General features: G+C 37.3%; 1 protein-coding gene across 1 annotated transcript in view; it reads left to right on the forward strand.

Moving 5' to 3' along the window:
* DIAPH2 (diaphanous-related formin 2) overlaps positions 1 to 19,554 on the forward strand; it is a 1,391,152-nt gene that overhangs the window by 455,385 nt on the left and 916,213 nt on the right. Inside the window, exons 16-17 of the mRNA XM_006872015.1 lie at positions 2,360 to 2,680; positions 5,162 to 5,276. Coding sequence (XP_006872077.1) covers positions 2,360 to 2,680; positions 5,162 to 5,276 — 436 coding nt within the window. The remainder of the gene's footprint in view (positions 1 to 2,359; positions 2,681 to 5,161; positions 5,277 to 19,554) is intronic.

Consider the following 19,554-nt stretch of genomic DNA (forward strand, 5'->3'; position numbering starts at 1 on the left):
ATCATTAATGGTGATTGGAATGCAAAGGTTGCAAACAAAGAGGAAGGATCAGTAGTTGGAAAATATGGCCTTGGTGATAGAAATGATGCTGGAGATTGCATGATAGAATTCTGCAAAACCAATGATTTATGTATTTCAAATACCTTCTTTAGACAGCATAAGAGAAGATTAGACACATGGACCTTACCATATGGAATACACAGAAATCAAATTGACTGCTTCTGTGGTAAGAGATGGTGGGAAAGCTCCATATCATCAGCCAAAACAAGGCCAGGGCAGATTGAGGAACAGATCACCAATTCCTCATATACACATTCAGACTGAAGCTGAAAAAAATGAAAACAGATCCACGAGAACCAAAATATGTCCTTGAATATATCCCACAAGAATTTAGAGATCATCTGAAGAACAGATTTGATACATTAAATACTAAAGACCAAAGACCAGAAGAGTTGTGGGATGACATCAAGAACATCATACAGGAAGAAAGCAAAAAGTCATTAATAAGACAAGAGAAAAGGTTACGATCAAAATGGATGTCAGAAGAGACTCTGAAAGTTTCTCTCCAATGTAGAGGAACGAGAGGTGAAAAGAAAATTTCAAAGGTCAACTGGAGAAGACAAAGTCAAATATTGCAATGAAATGTGCAAATATCTGCAGTTAGAAAATTAAAAGGGAAGAACACGCTCAACATTTCTCAAGCAGATGTAACTGAAGAAAAAATTCAAGGTTTGACTTTTGGTATTAAAGGATTCTCTGGGCAAATTATTGAATGATGCAGAAAGCGTGACAAGAAGATGGAAGGATATACAAAGTCACTGTACCAAAAGGAGATGATCGATGTTCAATGAATTCAAGAGGTAGCATATGATCAAGAGCCAGTGATACTGAAGAAGAAGTCCAAGGTGCATTTAAGGAATTGGCAAAGAATAAGGCACTGGGAATTGATGGAATAAAAATTGAAATATTTCAAGAAAGTGATTGAGGTGGCAATGGAGGCATTCACTCATCTATGCCGAGAAATTTGGAAGACAACTATCTAGCCAACTGATTGGAAGAGATCCGTATTTGTGCCCATTCCAAACAGAGGTGACCCAACGGAATGCAGAAATTACCAGACAATATGTTTGATATCCCATGCGAGTAAAGTTTTACACAAATACAGAAACGGCTGCAAGCATATATTGACAGAGAACTCCCGTAGGTTCAAGCCAGATTCTGAAGAGGCCGTGGAACGAGGGATATCATTGCTGAAAGCAGAGAATACCAGAAAGATGTTTACCTGTGCTGTATTGACTACGCAAAGGCCTTCAATTGTGATCATGACAAGCTATGGACAACATTGCAAAGTATGAGTATTCCTGAACACTTAATTGTGTTCATGAGGAACCTGGACCTGGACCAAGGGGCTGTTTGTTCAAACAGAACATGGGAACCCTGAGTGGTTTAAAATTAGGAAAGGTGTGTGACAGGGTTGTATTCTTTCACCATACATATTCAACATGTATGGTGAACAAATAATCTGAGAAGCTGGGGTACATGAAGAAAAATGCGGCGTCAGGATTGGAGAAAGACTTATTAACAACCTGCAGTATTCAGATGATACAACCTTGTTTGCTGAAAGAGAAGAGCACTTAAAATACTTACTTATGAAGATCGGAAACCATAGCGTTCAGTATAAATTGCATCTCAATGTAAAGAAATCAAAAATCCTTATCTCTAGACCAATAAACAACATTCTTATCAATTGAGAAAAGATTGACATTGTTAAAGACTTCACTTTTCTTGGATTAACCATCAATACTCATGGAAGCAGCATCAAGAAATCAAACAACCTTAGGGAAATATGCCTTAGGGAAATCTGCTGTACAACACCTTTTTAAAGTGTTGAAGAACAAAGGTGTCAGCTTGAGGATTAAGGTACGCCTGACCCAAGCCATGATATTTTCAATAACCTCATATGCATGTGAAAGTTGTACAGTCAATAAGGATTATCATAGAAGAATCGATGCTTTTGAATTATGGTGTTGGAGAATATTCGGAGTACATGGGTTGTCAAAAGAACAAACAGATAAGTGTTGGATTAAGTGTACCCAGAATGCTCCTTGGAGGCCAGGATGGCCAGACTTCATCTCTCATGCTTTGGACATACTGTGAGGAAGGACCAGTCACTGGGGAGGGAGGGGTATCATGGTTGGTAACGTGGAGGGTCAGAGTAAAAGACCTTGAAATCCAGCTGATTATCCTGCAGTGCCACATAAAGAGAATAGAATCTTTAAACAAACAAAACTACAAATGTCTATTTGTTGCTGTTATATTTTATTATAATCTTTTGAACATTGCATTATTTGTATTGCAGGGGACCTCACTCTCAAGTTCATCAGGAATTCCTCCTCCACCACCTCCATTGCCAGGTACTGGGCCATCACCACCACCACCACCACCACCACCTCCACCACCTCTGCCTGGCCAAGGTCCTCCTCCTCCTCCACCTCCACCTCCTTTACCTGGGATGGGTGGAATACCACCACCACCACCTATGTTTGGAGGACCTCCTCCACCACCACCCCTTGGAGGGGTTCCTGTTCCCCCACAAGTACCACTTGATCTACCTTATGGAATGAAGCAGAAGAAATTATATAAGCCTGAAGTGTCTATGAAGAGAATCAATTGGTCAAAGGTAATACTTCTAGAGGGTCTTTGTTTTGCTTTGTTTGGGCTTTTTCTAAGTTATCAATGTGCGAATAACCACATTGTTACATATAACTAGTATATGATGTATGAGAATGTGGTGACTGACTCTTTTGCTTTTGTTTGTGCATCTTGTGTTCATCTTTCAGTAATTTGTTGGTTCAGATTTACAGTGATCTTGTATAGGGTTTCTGAGGCTTTAAATCTTTGCAGGATTAGAAAGCCTCATCTTGAATAGGGGTGGGGAATGGCCCATGAACCATATATAATGCCCGCAAAATCATTTGGTTTGGCCTGCCAAGGCAACCTCAGTTCCAGCCATCACATTGTTGTGGTTCAAACTGACCTTGCAGTCCAGTGTTTTATCTTACAGAGCCCCATTTTTGTTGTTATTATGTGCCATTGAATTGGTTCGGATTCATAGAGACCCTGTGTAGGTTTTCCGATGAACAGCTGGTGAGTTTGAACTGCTGACCTTGTGGTTTGAAGTCCAGTGCATTGCTAATCCTACAGTGCCACATTGTTATTGGTATTGGCTAGAGACATCGAGTTAATACCGACTCATAGCAACTCTGTATAGGATTTTTTTGGGTTAGTTAATTAAATGTTTAAACAAATATAGCAGGCTGATTTTTAGTTTGTTAATTTTATGTGGCTTGTGAATGATGCTATAAATATCTAAAAGGCCCTTGGCATAAAAAAGGTTCCCCACTCCTGATGTAGGTAATTGGAAACCTTATAGAGACGTAAAAATTATGGTGATTGTAAAAGAAATTAATTAAATGATATAAAGAATAATAATCAAAATGCATCCACAAATGAGAAACAGTTGTTTATAATTATAGTGTCATTAACGTGATGTAGTATAATATTCTTAAATATTATCTTTAAAGTTGTTGAGCCTTATTTATTACTGCTCTCCAAGAATGCTGTTTCCATGGAGTTTTAAACTTTGTGATAGTGTACAGTAGGCACCAATTTCAGTAGTGACATAACCATTTTGTTTTTTGATATGAGAAAAGCATTTTCTTCTGCATCTTACTTTTCTTTGTCATTAAAATGCCTTTAAACATGTTTTTTTATATAAGCTTCATATAGAAATTAATACAGTCTCCATTAAATAGAAGTGAACTAATCTTATGAAAATACAATTATTCAAACCATCATTTGGGGAAAATAACTAATCTAAAGACAAAACCTACCATACCTCTGTAGTAAATTGATTGGACCAGAATTAAAGGCAAGTCTGTTATAAAATTTAGCATCCATTCATACTTTACTCATAGAAGCAAATGAGGAATTGCTTTATTACATAGTTCTTTTGAGGAGACAAAATCTACCAAAATATATGCTCCATATTCTGTTGGTCCAGTTATCTATATGTGTAAATGTAATGATTTGTTTATTAATTAAGAAGTTAACATACAATCTTAGGGTGTTTGCACATCACAGATCATGAAGATTTATTGTAAAGAATAGAGTTGTAATCCTGAGTTTTAGTGAAGTGGTTAAGCTCATAATTCTTTGGAGATACACTTCCTTCATTTTTCTCTCACCTTTGTCACTTACCGTTGTGTGTGTAGCCTTGAGTGTGTGCTTCAAATTTCTGAGCCTCTGTTTCTCCATTGTTACTCTGGAGAGAATAATAAGCTCTATTTAAAAGGGTTATTACAAAAACTAAGCAAGTTAACCGTAATTACTTTGTTAATTGCTGTTATTTTAGTCCATGAACTCTCAGTTCTAAGTACTGAGTTTCAATTTTCCTATTAAAAAAAAAAAATTCTAGGAGCAAGGCATTGGTAGTGGTGTGTGGTAGTTAGTAGTGGTGTGCTGTGGAGTCGGTTCCAACTCATAGCGACCCTGCATATGGTTTCTGAGGCTGCAAATCTTTACGGAAGCAGAAAGCCTCATCTTTCTCCTGCCGTACAAGGCCATTGGAGGAGGAGGGATTTAATTATGTATGTTTAAGACTTCTTCCAATAGAAGATGTTTAGAAATGTTATTTGCTGTAAGACCTACTCCTAGTGAATTTTTCTGTACATCATTATAATTCCCAAAGATGTATATTTAAATGGGCTTTTTAAAAATAGATTGTAAACCTATTTTAAGGAGCTCTGGTAGCGTAGTGGTTACGAATCGGGTTGCGAACCACAAGCTCAGCAGTTCAAAACTACCAGCTGTTCCACGGGAGAAAGATGAGGCTTTCTACTCCCGTAAAGATTTACAGCCTCGGAAACCCTGTACAGGATCGCTGTGAGTCGGAACCGACTCCACAGCACATAACAACAACAACAACAACAAACCTATTTTATTCGGCAGTTGAATAAAGAAACTACCATAAAATACAGAAAAAAAACACATGTTTCATATTAAACAAAATGGTTATGTTACTACTGAAATTGTTACCCATTGTACACTACTACAAAGTTTTAAACTGAATAGAAACAAATCTTTTTTATGTTTGTTTCAGATTGAGCCCAAAGAATTATCTGAAAATTGTTTCTGGTTAAAAGTTAAGGAAGAAAAGTTTGAAAATCCAGATCTTTTTGCAAAATTGGCACTGAATTTTGCTACGCAGATGAAAGGTACGTTTTAATTTTTTAAATGTGAACTTCTGTTCTTGATATATTGGGATTCTGTGCTTTGCTAAAAATGTCTATAATGTATATAGGTGTAATTTTTTCCTACTCTACAGGGTGAAACATAAAGTGATTAACAATATCTACATTTTACCTGGGAACTATGGAAGAAAAACACTTGTTTTTCTTTGTTAGTTTCATTGATCTGATAATACAAGTTTTATTTCTGTTGTGTAATGTGTGTTTTATACCTGTTGATAATGAAATTTCTTATTACGAACAAAGGAGATGAGCTTGTTGATTTGCTATCTAAGAGATAATGTAGCAGAATGTTGATGGTTCAGAAATTTAAATGAAATTGGAATAAGGTGCTTCAGTAGTCTTTCCTCATTCATTTGCACTGCTTATCATTTTGGTTTCCTAGGATATTTTCTATTTTTGTCTAAACAAATAATGTTTATAGCTAATATCTAAGAAGTATACCATATTGATTTGATTGTAGAGCCCCCTGGTTGTTAGGTAGATCTGTAGCCTCTTTTGAATTTCATACATATTTTTGGTTCTACATAGGTAATTCTCAGTTTCAATGTTAATCATTATGAATCATAAAGTTTTGGTATTTTATTTTAGCATTACAATTTTCCTCTTGAATGCAGAAGTGATAGTCCAACTAAGCATAAAAGTTTTCAGTAAATGAGTAAATACAGAGAAATTAATATATTCTACACTCTTGTTCACTTGTAATTAGCACCCTTTTCATTCATTTTGTCTGATTTGTCATAACATTCCCTACAACGTGAGTGTGTGAATTTTGAAAGATTCAGAGACAGAGCAAAAGCAGGATGAAAATTATTCCCTTTCATCCCTGCTGGAATCCTGGAGGTGCTTTTGCTGTATTTGTTATTCTCCTAGGTTGAAGTTCTCTCTTTTCCTCATCATGCTCAAATACCCATACACACAAAAATTTTAGGTTGTTAGAATATTCTGAAGAATTTTCTTTTTGATTATTCTTAAGATTAGTTCTATTATTTTTTATGTTCTGATATAATTCTCACTTGAAGGAGTTTCAGTGACTCTAGATATGATTGTTTATTATAATCCCTTTTTAAATTTGAAAAACAGTTATATATGCTTATAGGAAAGTATGTATGTGGTAAACAGAAATGTATGGATCAAAAAAATGTCACTTAATCTGAGACGTGCAGCTTCTTCAAAGAGACAACTATTATTTATTACTTTTTTAATCACTTCGTAAAAATAGTCTATTTCTAGAGGAGTATGTGTACTTAATATTCTTTTTTTTAATGCATTGCTGTTTTTACCTAATATATCTTAGATATTATTCCATAGTGGTATGTATTAATCTACTGTGTTCTCTTTACATGCTGCATCGAATTCTGTTTGATGGGCATGTCGTAATTTATTTATGCAGTCCGTTGGTGATGGACATTTAGATCAGCTCAATTTTGAACTTGCTGCTGTGAACATGTTTCTATATATATGCCTTTGTTAGTGTGTAATTAGGATAAATTCTCAAAGTGAAATTGCTAGATAAAATGCTTTGTGCATTCAAGTTTATATACATACTGCCAAATTCCTTTCTTAAGTGTTTGTGTTGATTTAGGGCCCCACCAAGCGTGTATCTTTTTTCTTATAACCTTTGATAGTGTAAGATGTGAACATCGTACATCATTGGTATTTTAAATGGTACTTTTAAAATCATGGGTCAAGTTGAGCCGCATTTTATCTAAGCATAAGCCATATCCGTTTCTTTTCTTCTGTGTAAGTGCTTCTCTTGGTTTTGCACGGTTTTGCCCATTTCCTATTGAGCAGTTGCTATTGTGCTCATATATTTGTATTGGTTACCTAAGGAATCAGAGATCCATAAAATTTTGAAGTTACTCTGTTCATTATAAATTCTTAAGCTCCACATCTTTATTTTATGAATTAAGAAAGTGAAGTTTGAAATATAGGTGGTAGTAGTGTGACGTGGAGTTGGTTCTGACTCATAGTGAACCTATATAGGGTTTCCAAGGCTGTAAATCTTTACAGAAGTAGAAAGGCTCATCTTTCTCCTGCAGAACGGCTGGTAGTTTCGAGCTGCTGACCTTGAGGTTAGCAGCCCGACTCCTAACCACTATGCTACCAGAGGTCCTTAGAGACATAGAGGTAAGTGTAAATCCATGAGAGTGATTCTGTAGAAGAGTCTGTGATATTGTGGGGAAAGCCGAAAGAAATGGCATCACATGTATTTGCATTTCAACTGTGAATCCTGTAACCTCTGAGACTGAATTTTTTTTATCCGTAAAATGAGTATACTAATGCTTACCTGGATTCCTGTTGTGTTGCTGTAAGTTAAAGTACTGGACCACAAAATTGGTTTGAAGTTCAAGAGAGGTGGTTCAACCCTAGTGAAACCATATAACAGGGTCACAATGAGTTAGAATCAACTAGATGGCCCTTGAAAATAACAATGTTTACCTAGTAATTTTTTAAAAATTAAATGAGGTTATATATGTGTAAAGCACTCAGCCCTGTGCTTGATATCTGTTGGTAAGTGCTGTTGAGTCAGCTCTCACCCATAGCGAGCCTGTATAGGGTTTCCAAGGAGCAGCTGGTGAGCTTGAACCACCAACCTTGTAATTCAAATCGACTTTGCAGTCCAGTGCATTAACCCACAGCACCATACGAGGGTTGTGCTTGATACCTAGCAGGCGCTTAAAAAATATTAATCCCCTTTCTCTTTCATTTTACTTGATTTTGGTCATTTATTTTTAAAAACTAAATAAAATTTTATTAACTTTTTTCTAATTTTTTGTTGCAGAGAATATACAAAGTAAAACATTTAATGAGTATGTCCAACAGTTTCTACATGTACTGTTTAATGTCTTTTATTGCATTCTTGGAGTTGTACAAGTATTTTCCCATCCTTTTCTGAGTTATTTTCCCCCTTATTAACATAAACACACTGCCCCTAATGTTCTTACGTACTACTTTTGTCTGTTTGTCAGTTTGATCACATATATTGTTTTATTAAGTACTGTCGCGTCGGTTCCGACTCATATCAATTCTGTATAGGACTTTCGTAAAGTAGCTTGTGAGTTTGAATTGCTGACCTTGTGGTTTACAGTCTAGTGCTGCAACTACAGTGCCACATCAAGAGTCCTAAGCACATATTGTTGTTGTTGTTAAGTACCATCGAGTCGGTTCCGACCCATAGCGACCCTGTGCAGGGTTTCTGAGGCTGTAAATCCTTATGGGAGCAGAAAGTCTCATCTTTCTCTTGTGAAACGGCTGGTAGTTTCGAACTGCTGACCTTAAGGTTTGCAGCCCAATTGGTAACCACTACGCTACCAGAGCTCCTTGTAGGCACATATAGATAGTTCTTAAAAAAGAGTATAATGGTCAAGGCTAATCATTTTTGCTAGCTAAGCAAAACTTTTGTTTGGGTTTAAGATGTTTTTGTTATTGTTAAGTGCCTTCAAGTCCATTCTGACTCATAGCAACCCGGTATAGGGTATCCTAGCAGTGGCTGGTGAGTATGAATCACCAATCTTGTGGTTAAACTGACCTGGCAGTCTAGCATATTAACCCAAAGACCCACATCAGTATTTTAGGGGGCATTTATACATGTACGGTTTAAAGATTATGTCAGGGCAATAGTTCAAGAAGTTTATAGATGGAAAGTCTGGAGTTCATCAGAATTGGATATTCTTACCAACATTTTCCTCCTTTTGATCTTGATTCTTCTGTGGAATTGGTCAAACTGGGTAGTAATGATAGCCAGGTATCATTTAGTTGTTCTGTTTTCAAGGCAAAAGAAGCATTTTTTCATGGTGGCAATTAGACACATAAGATTATCACCCTTGGGAGAAAGAGGAGACTTTCTGCTCCTGTGAAGATTTACAGCCTCAGAAACCCTGTACAGGGTCACTATAAGTCGGAACTGACTCGACGGCACATAAAAACAACAACAGTCCCTGACAAGCTATGGACAACATTGCGAAGTATGAGTATTCTGGAACACTTAATTGTGCTCATGAAGAATCTATACATGGACCAAGAGGCAGTTGTACAAACAGAACATGAGACACTGAATGGTTTAAAATTGAGAAAGGTGTGTGACAGGATTGTATTCTTTCACCATACTTATTCAACCTGTATGCTGAGCAAATAAACCGAGAAGCTGGGTTGTATGAAGAAAAACATGGCATCGGGATTGGAGGAAGACTCATTAACAACCTGCAAAATGCAGATGATATAGCCTTGCTTGCTGAAAGTGAAAAGACTTAAAATATTTACTGATGAAGATCAAAGAGCACAGCCTTCAGTATGGATTGCATCTTAATGTAAAGAAAACAAAAATCCTCACCAGTGGATCAATAAACAACCTTCTTTTCAACAGAGAAAAGATTGAAGTTGTCAAGGACTTCATTCTTCTTGGATCAACTGTTAACACTCATGAAAGCAGCAGTCAAGAAATCAAACGTCTTATTTGCATTGGGCAAATCTGCTGCACAAAGACCTTTTTATAGTGTTGAAGAGCAAAGATGTCAGCTTGAGGACTAAGGTGCGCCTGACCCAAGCCATGGTATTTTCAATAATCTCATATGCATGCGCAAGCTGGACAGTGAATAAGGAAGATCATAAAAGAATTGATGCTTTTTAGCTATGTTGTTGGAGGAAGCAACAGATCTGTGTTGGAAGAAGTGCAGCCAGAGTGCTCCTTGGAGGCCAGGATGGCCAAACTTCGTCTCTGATACTTTGGACATACTGTCAGGAGAAAGTAGCTGGAGAAAGATATCGGTGTTTGGTAGGGTGGAAGGTCAGAAAATAAGAGAAGATTCCCTCCAATGACAGCACCAGTGGGCTTAAGCATGGCGACAATTGTGAGGTTGGCCCAGGATGGGACATTGTTTTGTTCTGTTGTACAGAGGAATGGGACATTGTTTTGTTCTGTTGTACAGAGGATCTATTCTCTGATTGGTAGAATTCCCCAGTGCAGCCATCTCGTTGGTCCATGATTTTTTATCACTGTTTCAATATCTTCATTTTTTATGGATATGTTGAGACTTTCTATTTTGTTTTGATTCCATTTGGGAAGGTGTGTGCTTCTATGACTTTGTCCTTTTAATCTGGATTGTCGCCTTCGTTGCTGTGTAATTCATTATCTTCTGTCATATTGCTCTGTATTTCTTCCTGATAAATTGTAATGTATGTCCCCTCTCTCATTTCTTATTATTGTTGTTTTCATCTTTTCTCTTTTTTTTTTTCATTGTCAGTGTAGTTAGGGGTTTGTCAGTTTTACTGACCTTTTCCAAACAATCAACTTCTGGTTTTATTGATTCTATTTATTATTTTTGTTTATTCTCTGATCTTTGTTACTTCCTTTTTTTCTGGTAGACTTTGACTTAATTTGTTCTTCTTCTAGTTCTGGTAGTTGTTAAATTAGGATGTGATATGAGATTTTTCTTCTTTTATCATGTAGGCATTCATTGCTATTAGTTCCCGTCTTAGGTTTTAGTATGTTGGTTTTCATTTTTATTTGACTTTTGGAAGTTTATGCTTTCCCCATTGACTGTTTAGTAGTTTAACAATTTGTTGTTCCTTTCTGTCTTTTAGTATTTTCTCTGTCTTTATTTTTGTTAATGATTTCTAGCTTAACCTCATGATCATGAAAATACTTTGCATGATTTAACTCTTTTTATATTAACAAGATAGATTTGTGACTTAGCATATGATCTATCCTGGAGAATGATCCATGTGCACTGTAGTAGAACATATATTGTCCTGTTTAAGTATGAGGTGTTCTATATATAAGGATCCCTGATGGTGTAGTGGGCTGTGTGTTGAGCTTCGAACTTCAAATTCCGCGTTTTGAATCTACCAGCTTCTTCATGGAAGAAAGATGAAGTTTTCAGCTTCCGTAAATATTTGCAGCCTCAGAAACACTACATAGGGTTGCTATGAGTCGGAATCGACTTGATGGCAGCGGGTTTGGGTTTGGTTCTATTATATATGTGTGTTAAGTCTAGTTAGTTTATAGTATTATTCAGTTCCTTTATTTCCTTGATCTTTTTTTATGTTGAGTCCAACATTCAGAGTGGTGTATCAAGTTAGATAGCACACTATTGTTGTGCTATCTAGTTCTTTCTTCAGTTTATCAGCATTTGCTTTTATATATTTAGATGCTCCAACAGTGAGGTTGGCCCAGGATCAGGCAGTGTTTCGTTCTGTTGTGCATAGGGTCACTATCAGTTGGTACCGAGTCGATGGCATCTAACAGCAACAGCAATGTTAGATGCATATATATTCATCAATTTTTTGATTTGCTACATTGTCTTAATTACCCATTGATTACTGTAGAATGTATGTCTCTGTCTTGTCTAACCGATTTTTGCCTTAAATTCTACTTTGATATTAAATTTGCCATCTCTCCTCCTCCTCCCCAACCCTTCCTGTTTTCTTTTGGTTATTACTTGCATGGAATATTTTTTTCCATCCTTTTAATTTCAAGCTACTTGTTGATCTAAGATATGTTTTTTCCATCCATTCTGCTTCTGTCTGCCTTTTGAATAGGATATTAGTCCATTTGCAGTCACTAATTATTGATAAAAGTTACTTTCTTTTGCCATTTTGGTATTTGTTTTGTTGTATGTTTTAAGCCTTCTTTGCCTTTGTTATTTACTGCTGCATGCTTTTGTGTTTTGTTGGCTTATTGTAGGGAATAATTTTTAGGTTTCTCCCCCTATTTTTTTGTTAAGTGGTAACAATATAGGATGTAATGTAGTGGTTACAAGTCGGGATACTAACCTCAAGGTCAGAAATTCAAAACTACCAGCAGGAGAAAGATGAGACTTTCTGCTACCATAAAGATTTACAGCCTCAGAAACCCTATACAGAGTTGCTATGAGTTGGAACTGAATCCACGACATATAACCACCACCATATAGGATTCTAATCTCCCTCTGGATTCCTGATGTGGTGATGTAGGATCAGCACAGGACTGTGAACCACTAGGGCAAGAGTTCAAACCCACCAGCCACTCCTCAGAAACCCTATATAGAGTCACTATGAGTTGGAACCAACTCGACGACACTTAAGAACAGCAACAACTTATAACATTGTAATATAAGTTATCACTAATTTAACTTTCAATAATGTACAAGACATACTATATATCATTCCTTTCCACATTTTTGTTATTGTTATCATTGATTAAATTTTTATATTTATTGTACTATAGAAAAATTTATCCTAGCATTTTATGTATTTGTTAATAGGAAACAGGAAGGACAGCACAATTAGAATTATCAAACATGAATACCTTATAACTAGCCCTGTTACCTGTCCATGTATTTTCCTTTATTAAGGACGTTTCTTTTTATAAATAGCTTTGAATTAACTTTTTGATGTCTTTTCCTTTCTGTCTGTAGAACTCCCATTAGTATTTTTGTAGAACCAATCTGGTGGATATTAACATTCTCCTCTCCTCATCATCTGGGAATGCTTTGACATTCTTTACTAGATATAGTAAAATATAGACATAGCTTTACTAGATAGAGTATTCTTGGTTGACAGAATTTTTCTTTCAGCAATCGCTTTATCATTTGTCTTTTTCATTGCGTTGTGGTCTCCAATGATGTTTCTGAGGGAAACCAGTACTTAATGTTATTGGAGATCCTTTGTATGCAATTTCTTGCTTCTTTCTCACTGCTTTCAGAATTCCCTCTTAATATTTAATTTTTTTGAGAGTCTACTATGATGTTGGCCCAGGACACAGCAATGTTTTGTTCTATTGTGCATAGGGTCGCTACGAGTTGGTACCGACTCGATGGTACCTAACAACAACAACAACTTAGCGTGTGGTGCTGTAGGATTAATATTGGACTGCTAACTGCAAGACTGGAAGTTCCAACCCACCAACCACTCTTTGGAAATCATACGTAGTGTACTTTTTGTCCACGTTATCCCATAATTCTACAATTATGTTTAATGTTAAGCATTTTTCTACGTAAAATTGTTAGAACTAAAATTATATTTGGGGGGTTCTGGAAGACAAGCCCTGGATTGCAAACCTTAATGTCATTGGTTCGAGTCCACCAGCCTCCCCACATATTTAAGATGAGGCTTTCTCCTCCCTTCAAATGTTTACCACCTTGGAAACACTACAGAGTATTGCTGTGTGTCAGAACTCACTTGAGGGAACTTTAAAACAGCAACATTACAGTGTTCCATTTTGTTTGTTATTGTTCATCTGTAGATGCACTTTTTCCTAGTCCTCGTGTGGCTCTGTTGAATAAGCACTGGGTCATTAACTGCAAGGTCGGCTGTTGAAACCCAGCAGCCCTAGAATGGGTCACTATGGGTTGGAACCCACTGTAATGCACTTAGCAACAATATACACTTCCATTCTTTTCATCATGTTCATTTTGATGGGTCATTGTTTCTTCTTCCTTTTTATGTCTTGTGATGTTTGTTGGGGTATTGACATTTTCAAGGGTTAGGTCTCAGTTTTCTCCAGTATTTGAAAATTTTCCCACTCTGCTTTCTGCAAGTAACTTGGGGGTGTGGACACTACTGTCTTTGGTTTCCATTTTCTTTCCCTGTCTATAATAGCTCCTTTCCCCTCCCTGGTTAGATGAGAATTTAAAAGTTTCAGATATTCCTTTCAGCTTTCATTCTCCCTCAAATACTACAGACAAGAGGCCTTTTATCAGCTGTTATAGTTATGAATCGGGCTGCGAACCTTAAGGTCCGCAGTTCAAAATTACCAGCTGTTCCGCAGGAGAAAGATGAGGCTTTCTTCTCCCGTAAAGACTTACAGCCTAGGAAACCCCTGTACAGGATCGCTATGAGTCAAAACTGACTCCATGGCACTTAACAACAACAACAAATAATTACTCAGATGAGGAATCATTCACTAATCAATCTTTCCACTAGGGGTCTCAGTTCTCTCAAGCTGTTATTGTTTGTTGTTAAGTGCAGTGGAGCCGGTTCTAACTCATTGTTGATGTTGTTAAGTGCTGTGGCGTTAGTTCCAACTCATAGTGACCCAGCATAGGGTTTCCAAGGAGTGCCTGGTGAATTTGATCCGCCGACATTGTTCAAATTAACCTTGAGGTCTAGTGCTTATTCTACAGAGCCCTTTCAACTTTTATTGACCTTTTATAAGGTTTCATAGGAACAGCTAGTGAATTTGAACTGCCAACCTTTCATTTCAAAGTGACCTTGTAATCTAGTGCTCATTCTACAGCGCCACACCAGTACTCCCTTCCTTTCTCTGTTTGTATAATCACACCACATTTTCAGAGTAATCTCTCTTTGTGAATGTGTATTACACTCCAGTTTTGCTCAAGGGTTCCTTCCCTACTTTGTAAGGGTTGAGTCCATCTGAGCTACTTTTCAGACAAAGCGTAAGGTGACTTTCCTCTTTCCAGGAGTATGAGAGGATGACACTCCCCAAAAGAACCTCTAAGAGATCTGTTTTATTGGTTTCAGAGCCCCAGTGGTCCTATGGTGGCAGATGTCCCTTCTCCTTTGTCCGCTGTGATGAACTTTCTGTAGGAGTTCTTATTTGCCTTGTAGTTGACAGTTACTGCCTGGGGGATGGATTGTTATGCTCTAAATGATCCCCTGGACTTTCTAACTTGCTGTTGTCATAGCCCTCCTTGTAGAATGGTGATTGGGAGTATTGCCTCCTCTAAAGATACCTGCTTTTGAATACATTGCAACTTCAGTTAAGCAGTCTTCAGTGCCAACCAGAAAGGGTTCAGGGAAACCCAAATTGAGAGTTCTGTTGGTTTCAAAGGCCTGAGCTATAAGATGCTCATGGAGGCAGGTAGAGTATTGACTAAGACAGCTGACAGTACTGCAGGGAATGTTCTATAACAGTCTACAGTAGCCTTGCAGCCAACAGTGTCAAGGTTAGGGACATGCTGACACAGACTCCAGTGAAGGTCTACCTCGTTGATTTCAGAGCAGAAGCTTGAAGTCCTGGAAAATTGTACAGGTAGGGTATGTGGTTATTTGGGAAATAGGCTCTTTGTCTAGGATCACTTTAGCACTTCACAGCAGCTAGGAGCACTGATGGCTGTGGGGAGTTGCAGTCATGATGTGCGGAATAGTTTTTGTTTTTACCTTATACAACTTGTTGGCTCATTGATTCTTGCCCCTCTAAAGTTCCCTGTTCCTTTCTTCAGCTCCTTTATTCAGAGTCTCTTGAAGCCAAATATTTTTATATTTCTTGTTTTATTTTTGTGGAAGTGTCAGAATGGTGGTCTGTTTATATCAACATCTTCCCAGAAATCTCTTAATGTAGTTCTTGTGTATTAGTTTCCTTGTGCTGCCGTAACAAAGTACCACTAACTGGGTGAATTCAAGCGACAGAAATTTATTGTCTCACAGTTCTGGAGATTGTAAGGTCAAATTCAGGTTATCAGCAAGTGCAGACTGTACGGATTTCCTTTTTTTGTAACACTGTCACTCCAATTTTTACCTGCACCATCCATCATCACAGATCAATCACTCTTCATGCCTTTCCTTTTCTAATAAAAACACAACTCATTTTGGATCAAAGCGCATCCTACTCCAGTTTGACCTTATGTGAACATAACTATTTGCATCTTCAAAGGTGTTATGTCCAAGTAAGCTCATATGCAGAGTTATTGGTGGGTAAGGCTTAAACATATCTGTTTGGGAACATGAGCCAAGCCATAATAGTGTGTTGAGTTTTGATTTATTTATTTATTTATTTATGGTTTATTCAGTTTTTGTTGTTACTACTGCTGCTGATGTTTTGTTTTAGCTGTTGACACTTAATATAACTGTTAATTCATCAAGAGAATTTCCTGCTATTCTGTACAGCAGCTAGTAGAGCTAATCGTTTACATTAGAAGCAAATTCTTATTTCTGCTGCCAACACCAATCAAACCAAAGTAAAAGCAAACAAAAATCTTATAAAAGTTTTCATGTACTCACTGAACAGAATGTTGAGCTTTCTTTACTCTAACTCTGATTATCTTAACTTTGTATGGTGTGGTTCTGTGGGTTAATGCTCCAGACTGCAAAGCCATTTGAACTGTAAGGTTGGCCATTCAAGCTCACCAGCTGCTCCTTGGAAACCCTATACAGGGTCACTATGGGTTGGAACCAACTCGACGGCTCTTAAAAACCACTGCTTTTACCTTGCTAACAAATCAGAACAGATGAGTCTTTTTTGATTGAGCATTATGGTATATTTTAGACACATATTGTTGTTGTTGTTGTTGTTAAGTGCCGTCGAGTCGGTTCCGACCCATAGCGACCCTGTACAGGGTTTCCGAGGGTGTAAATCTTTACGGGAGTAGAAAGCCTCATCTTTCTCCCGCGGAGCAGCTGGTAGTTTCGAACCGCTGACCTTAAGGTTCGCAGCCCGATTCGTAGCCACTACACTACACATATAGGAGAGTGAAAACAAATTTTAATGCTATACAGCTTCCAGTTTTCATAACACCGAACAAGTGGCAGGATCTGTAAGAAAGCCAGTGTAGGTTCTGTAGCTGAACATGAATTAACCATACTGCCCTTACTTTCCTTCCTCAGAGTCTTACTTTCTTTCCCACTCATTGCTGCTCACAGATAGTTCTTGAAGGAGCAAATGTTACAGCAGTTTTAGACTCGAGGGTGTCTCAGCAGCCCTGGGCCCAAGAGTGACTTAGCAGTTCTTGATCCATTGTCAAAGAAACTAAGGCCACTCAGACAGGTGAAGTCAAGTTTCAGATTCTGTTAAGTTACCTGCGTCAGAGGACCTAGCTTCTCCAGATTCTGAGCATGGAATACAGGGCAGAATCAGGGCAGGGGTTAGGTTGCGTACCTGTTTGAAGACAGTAGGGAAACCAGAGGATTGGTTCTGCTCAGGAGCCTGATTAACATTCTAGTTTGACTCCTGGGCGTAGAGGATTGGTCCCACTCAGTAACCTCTTTAACATTTTAGCTTGTTTCCTGGCCAGAGAGGTCAGTGAATAGTTTTGCCTTTTCCTGTTCACAAACACACACTATTTCTAATATCTTTATTCTAAAAATTTTGAGAGTTTCCAACAACTTCAGGGTGTGGGTAAACGTCGTGTTTATTAAAGTGACTTAAACTAAATCCAAAGGAGTCAATGAGGAGTGAATTCTGACTCTTTGGGACTCTATAGTGTGGCAGCTCAAATCAGAAAGAACTCAACTCAGAAAACTTAGAGAGCAAAGTTTAAAGCTGTTGGCCAGAGTGTCAGCTCAAGCCCAAATCACTCCAACCCCTAAGTGAGGAGGGTAACAGGGTTTTATACAAGAAACACAGAGCAGTTAGAACACAAAGACTTGTCAGCTGAGGTGATAAATTCCAGCAGACCCTTATCCTGTAAGTGGGAGTAAACCCACCAATAAACCCTTATCTTGGTTGTATGGATGGGCTAAGTTTTATCCTGTTTGATCAGGTGTCTTTGGGTTACTCTGGCCTTCAAGGTTTTTGTAAGAAGTTTATTATTTTTCCATAGGATAAGGTTTTGGGGAAAGTGCTATAATATTTCAAATGGGGGCTGTTAATTATACTATAATATTTCCATTGGGGTTGTTAGTTATACTATAATATTTCAAATGGGGGCTGTTAATTATAATAACAATAGGACAGTTAACAACCCAATGCTTAACCCAGTATGTCATCAGGGATCCTTTTAAAGTAGCTTGTTGTTGTTGTTAAGTGCCATTGACTATTTCTGACTTATAAATCTTTGCAGGAGTAGAAAACCTCATTTTTCTTCCATGGATCGGCTGTTGGGTTCGAACCACTGGTCTTGTGATTCACAGTTCAATTCTTATCCTACAGAGCCACCATACGCTTTCCTTAAAGGGGCTGATTGTTGTTATGTGCCATTAAATTGATTCTGATTCATAGGGACCCTGTCTAGTGTTTCCTAAGAGCAACTGATGGGTTTGAACCGCCGACCTTTTCGTTAGAAAAGTCCAGTATTTATCCTATAATGAGTACATTAAGAAGCTTTTTAAAATATTATAGTTTTGATATCTATAATATTTAAATGTGTAACTTGTCTAATATGTGAAATTGCCATGTTATACTTTCTATTAGCATTAGAGAAAATTATTTTTTGTATGGTAGATATATTTACAAGGGGGCATCAAAAAGCTTGTGTCAAAATTCCTTTATGTTCTTAACCCATTTATCACAAACTTTTTGAAGTCCCTTCATATACAGCAAAACATTTTGGCATTTCAGCATTTTACATGTACAATTTAATGATGTTAATAATGTTTATAATGTTGTTCAAACCATCACCTCTGTCAATTTTCAGTTTTTCCCATCACCCTTAACAGACATAAGTTTCACTTACTTCCTGTCTCCCACGCAGTCCTGGAAACCACTAACAAACTTTCGCCTCTAACATTTGCATATGATATCTATATATTTTATGTCTGTGTGATCATTTAATATTTTTACTTTTGTGATTGAAGTGTTTCAATCAACCGAGGAATTTGTTGTTGTTAAGTGCCATTGAGGGCAGTACTGACTCATAGCGAACCTATACACAACAGAAGTAAACACTGCCTGGTCTTGTGCCAGCCTCATAATCATTGCTATGCATGAGCCCATTACTGCTGCCACAGTGCCAATCCATCTCATTGGGGGTGTTCCTCTTTTTCTCCGACTCGACCCTCCACATTTCCAAGCATGATGTATTAGTTTGTTCTTTTGTCAGTCCTTGGTACTTTTAATATTCTCCTCCAACACTAACTCAAATGCATCAATTCTTTGAAGGTCTTCCTTATTCATATGCATATGAGGTTATTAAAAACAGGAATAGATGCATACAATGTGTGCAATGTGTGAAAACCGGAATAGATGCACACAACGTGTTATTGAAAACAGGAATAGATGCAAACAAAATGTACGTGCATACAATAGAAAAATCAATGCTAAATGCAAATGAAGTCCTGATACATACTATAGTCTTGATACATGATACATGAGGAACCTGTCATACATTGTTCTGAGAACATTATTTTTGATGCTCTGTTGAAAATAGATTATTTTTGCTTTAGGAGAGATCACATTTCTCATTTCATTTAGCGCATATTTGTAGAATCCCCTTTGTGTGCAAGGTAGTATATTAAAAGGTAGAGTTATGACTAAGGTCTTGTACCTATATTGGGGCACTTATAATTTAGTGAGGGAGATAGGAAGAGGCACACTACATTTAATACAATTGTATTAAATAATATAATTGATATTTTAAAAATTCTATTG

This window comes from Chrysochloris asiatica, unplaced genomic scaffold, assembly GCF_000296735.1.
Source record: "Chrysochloris asiatica unplaced genomic scaffold, ChrAsi1.0 scaffold00180, whole genome shotgun sequence".
Lineage (NCBI taxonomy): Eukaryota > Metazoa > Chordata > Mammalia > Afrosoricida > Chrysochloridae > Chrysochloris > Chrysochloris asiatica.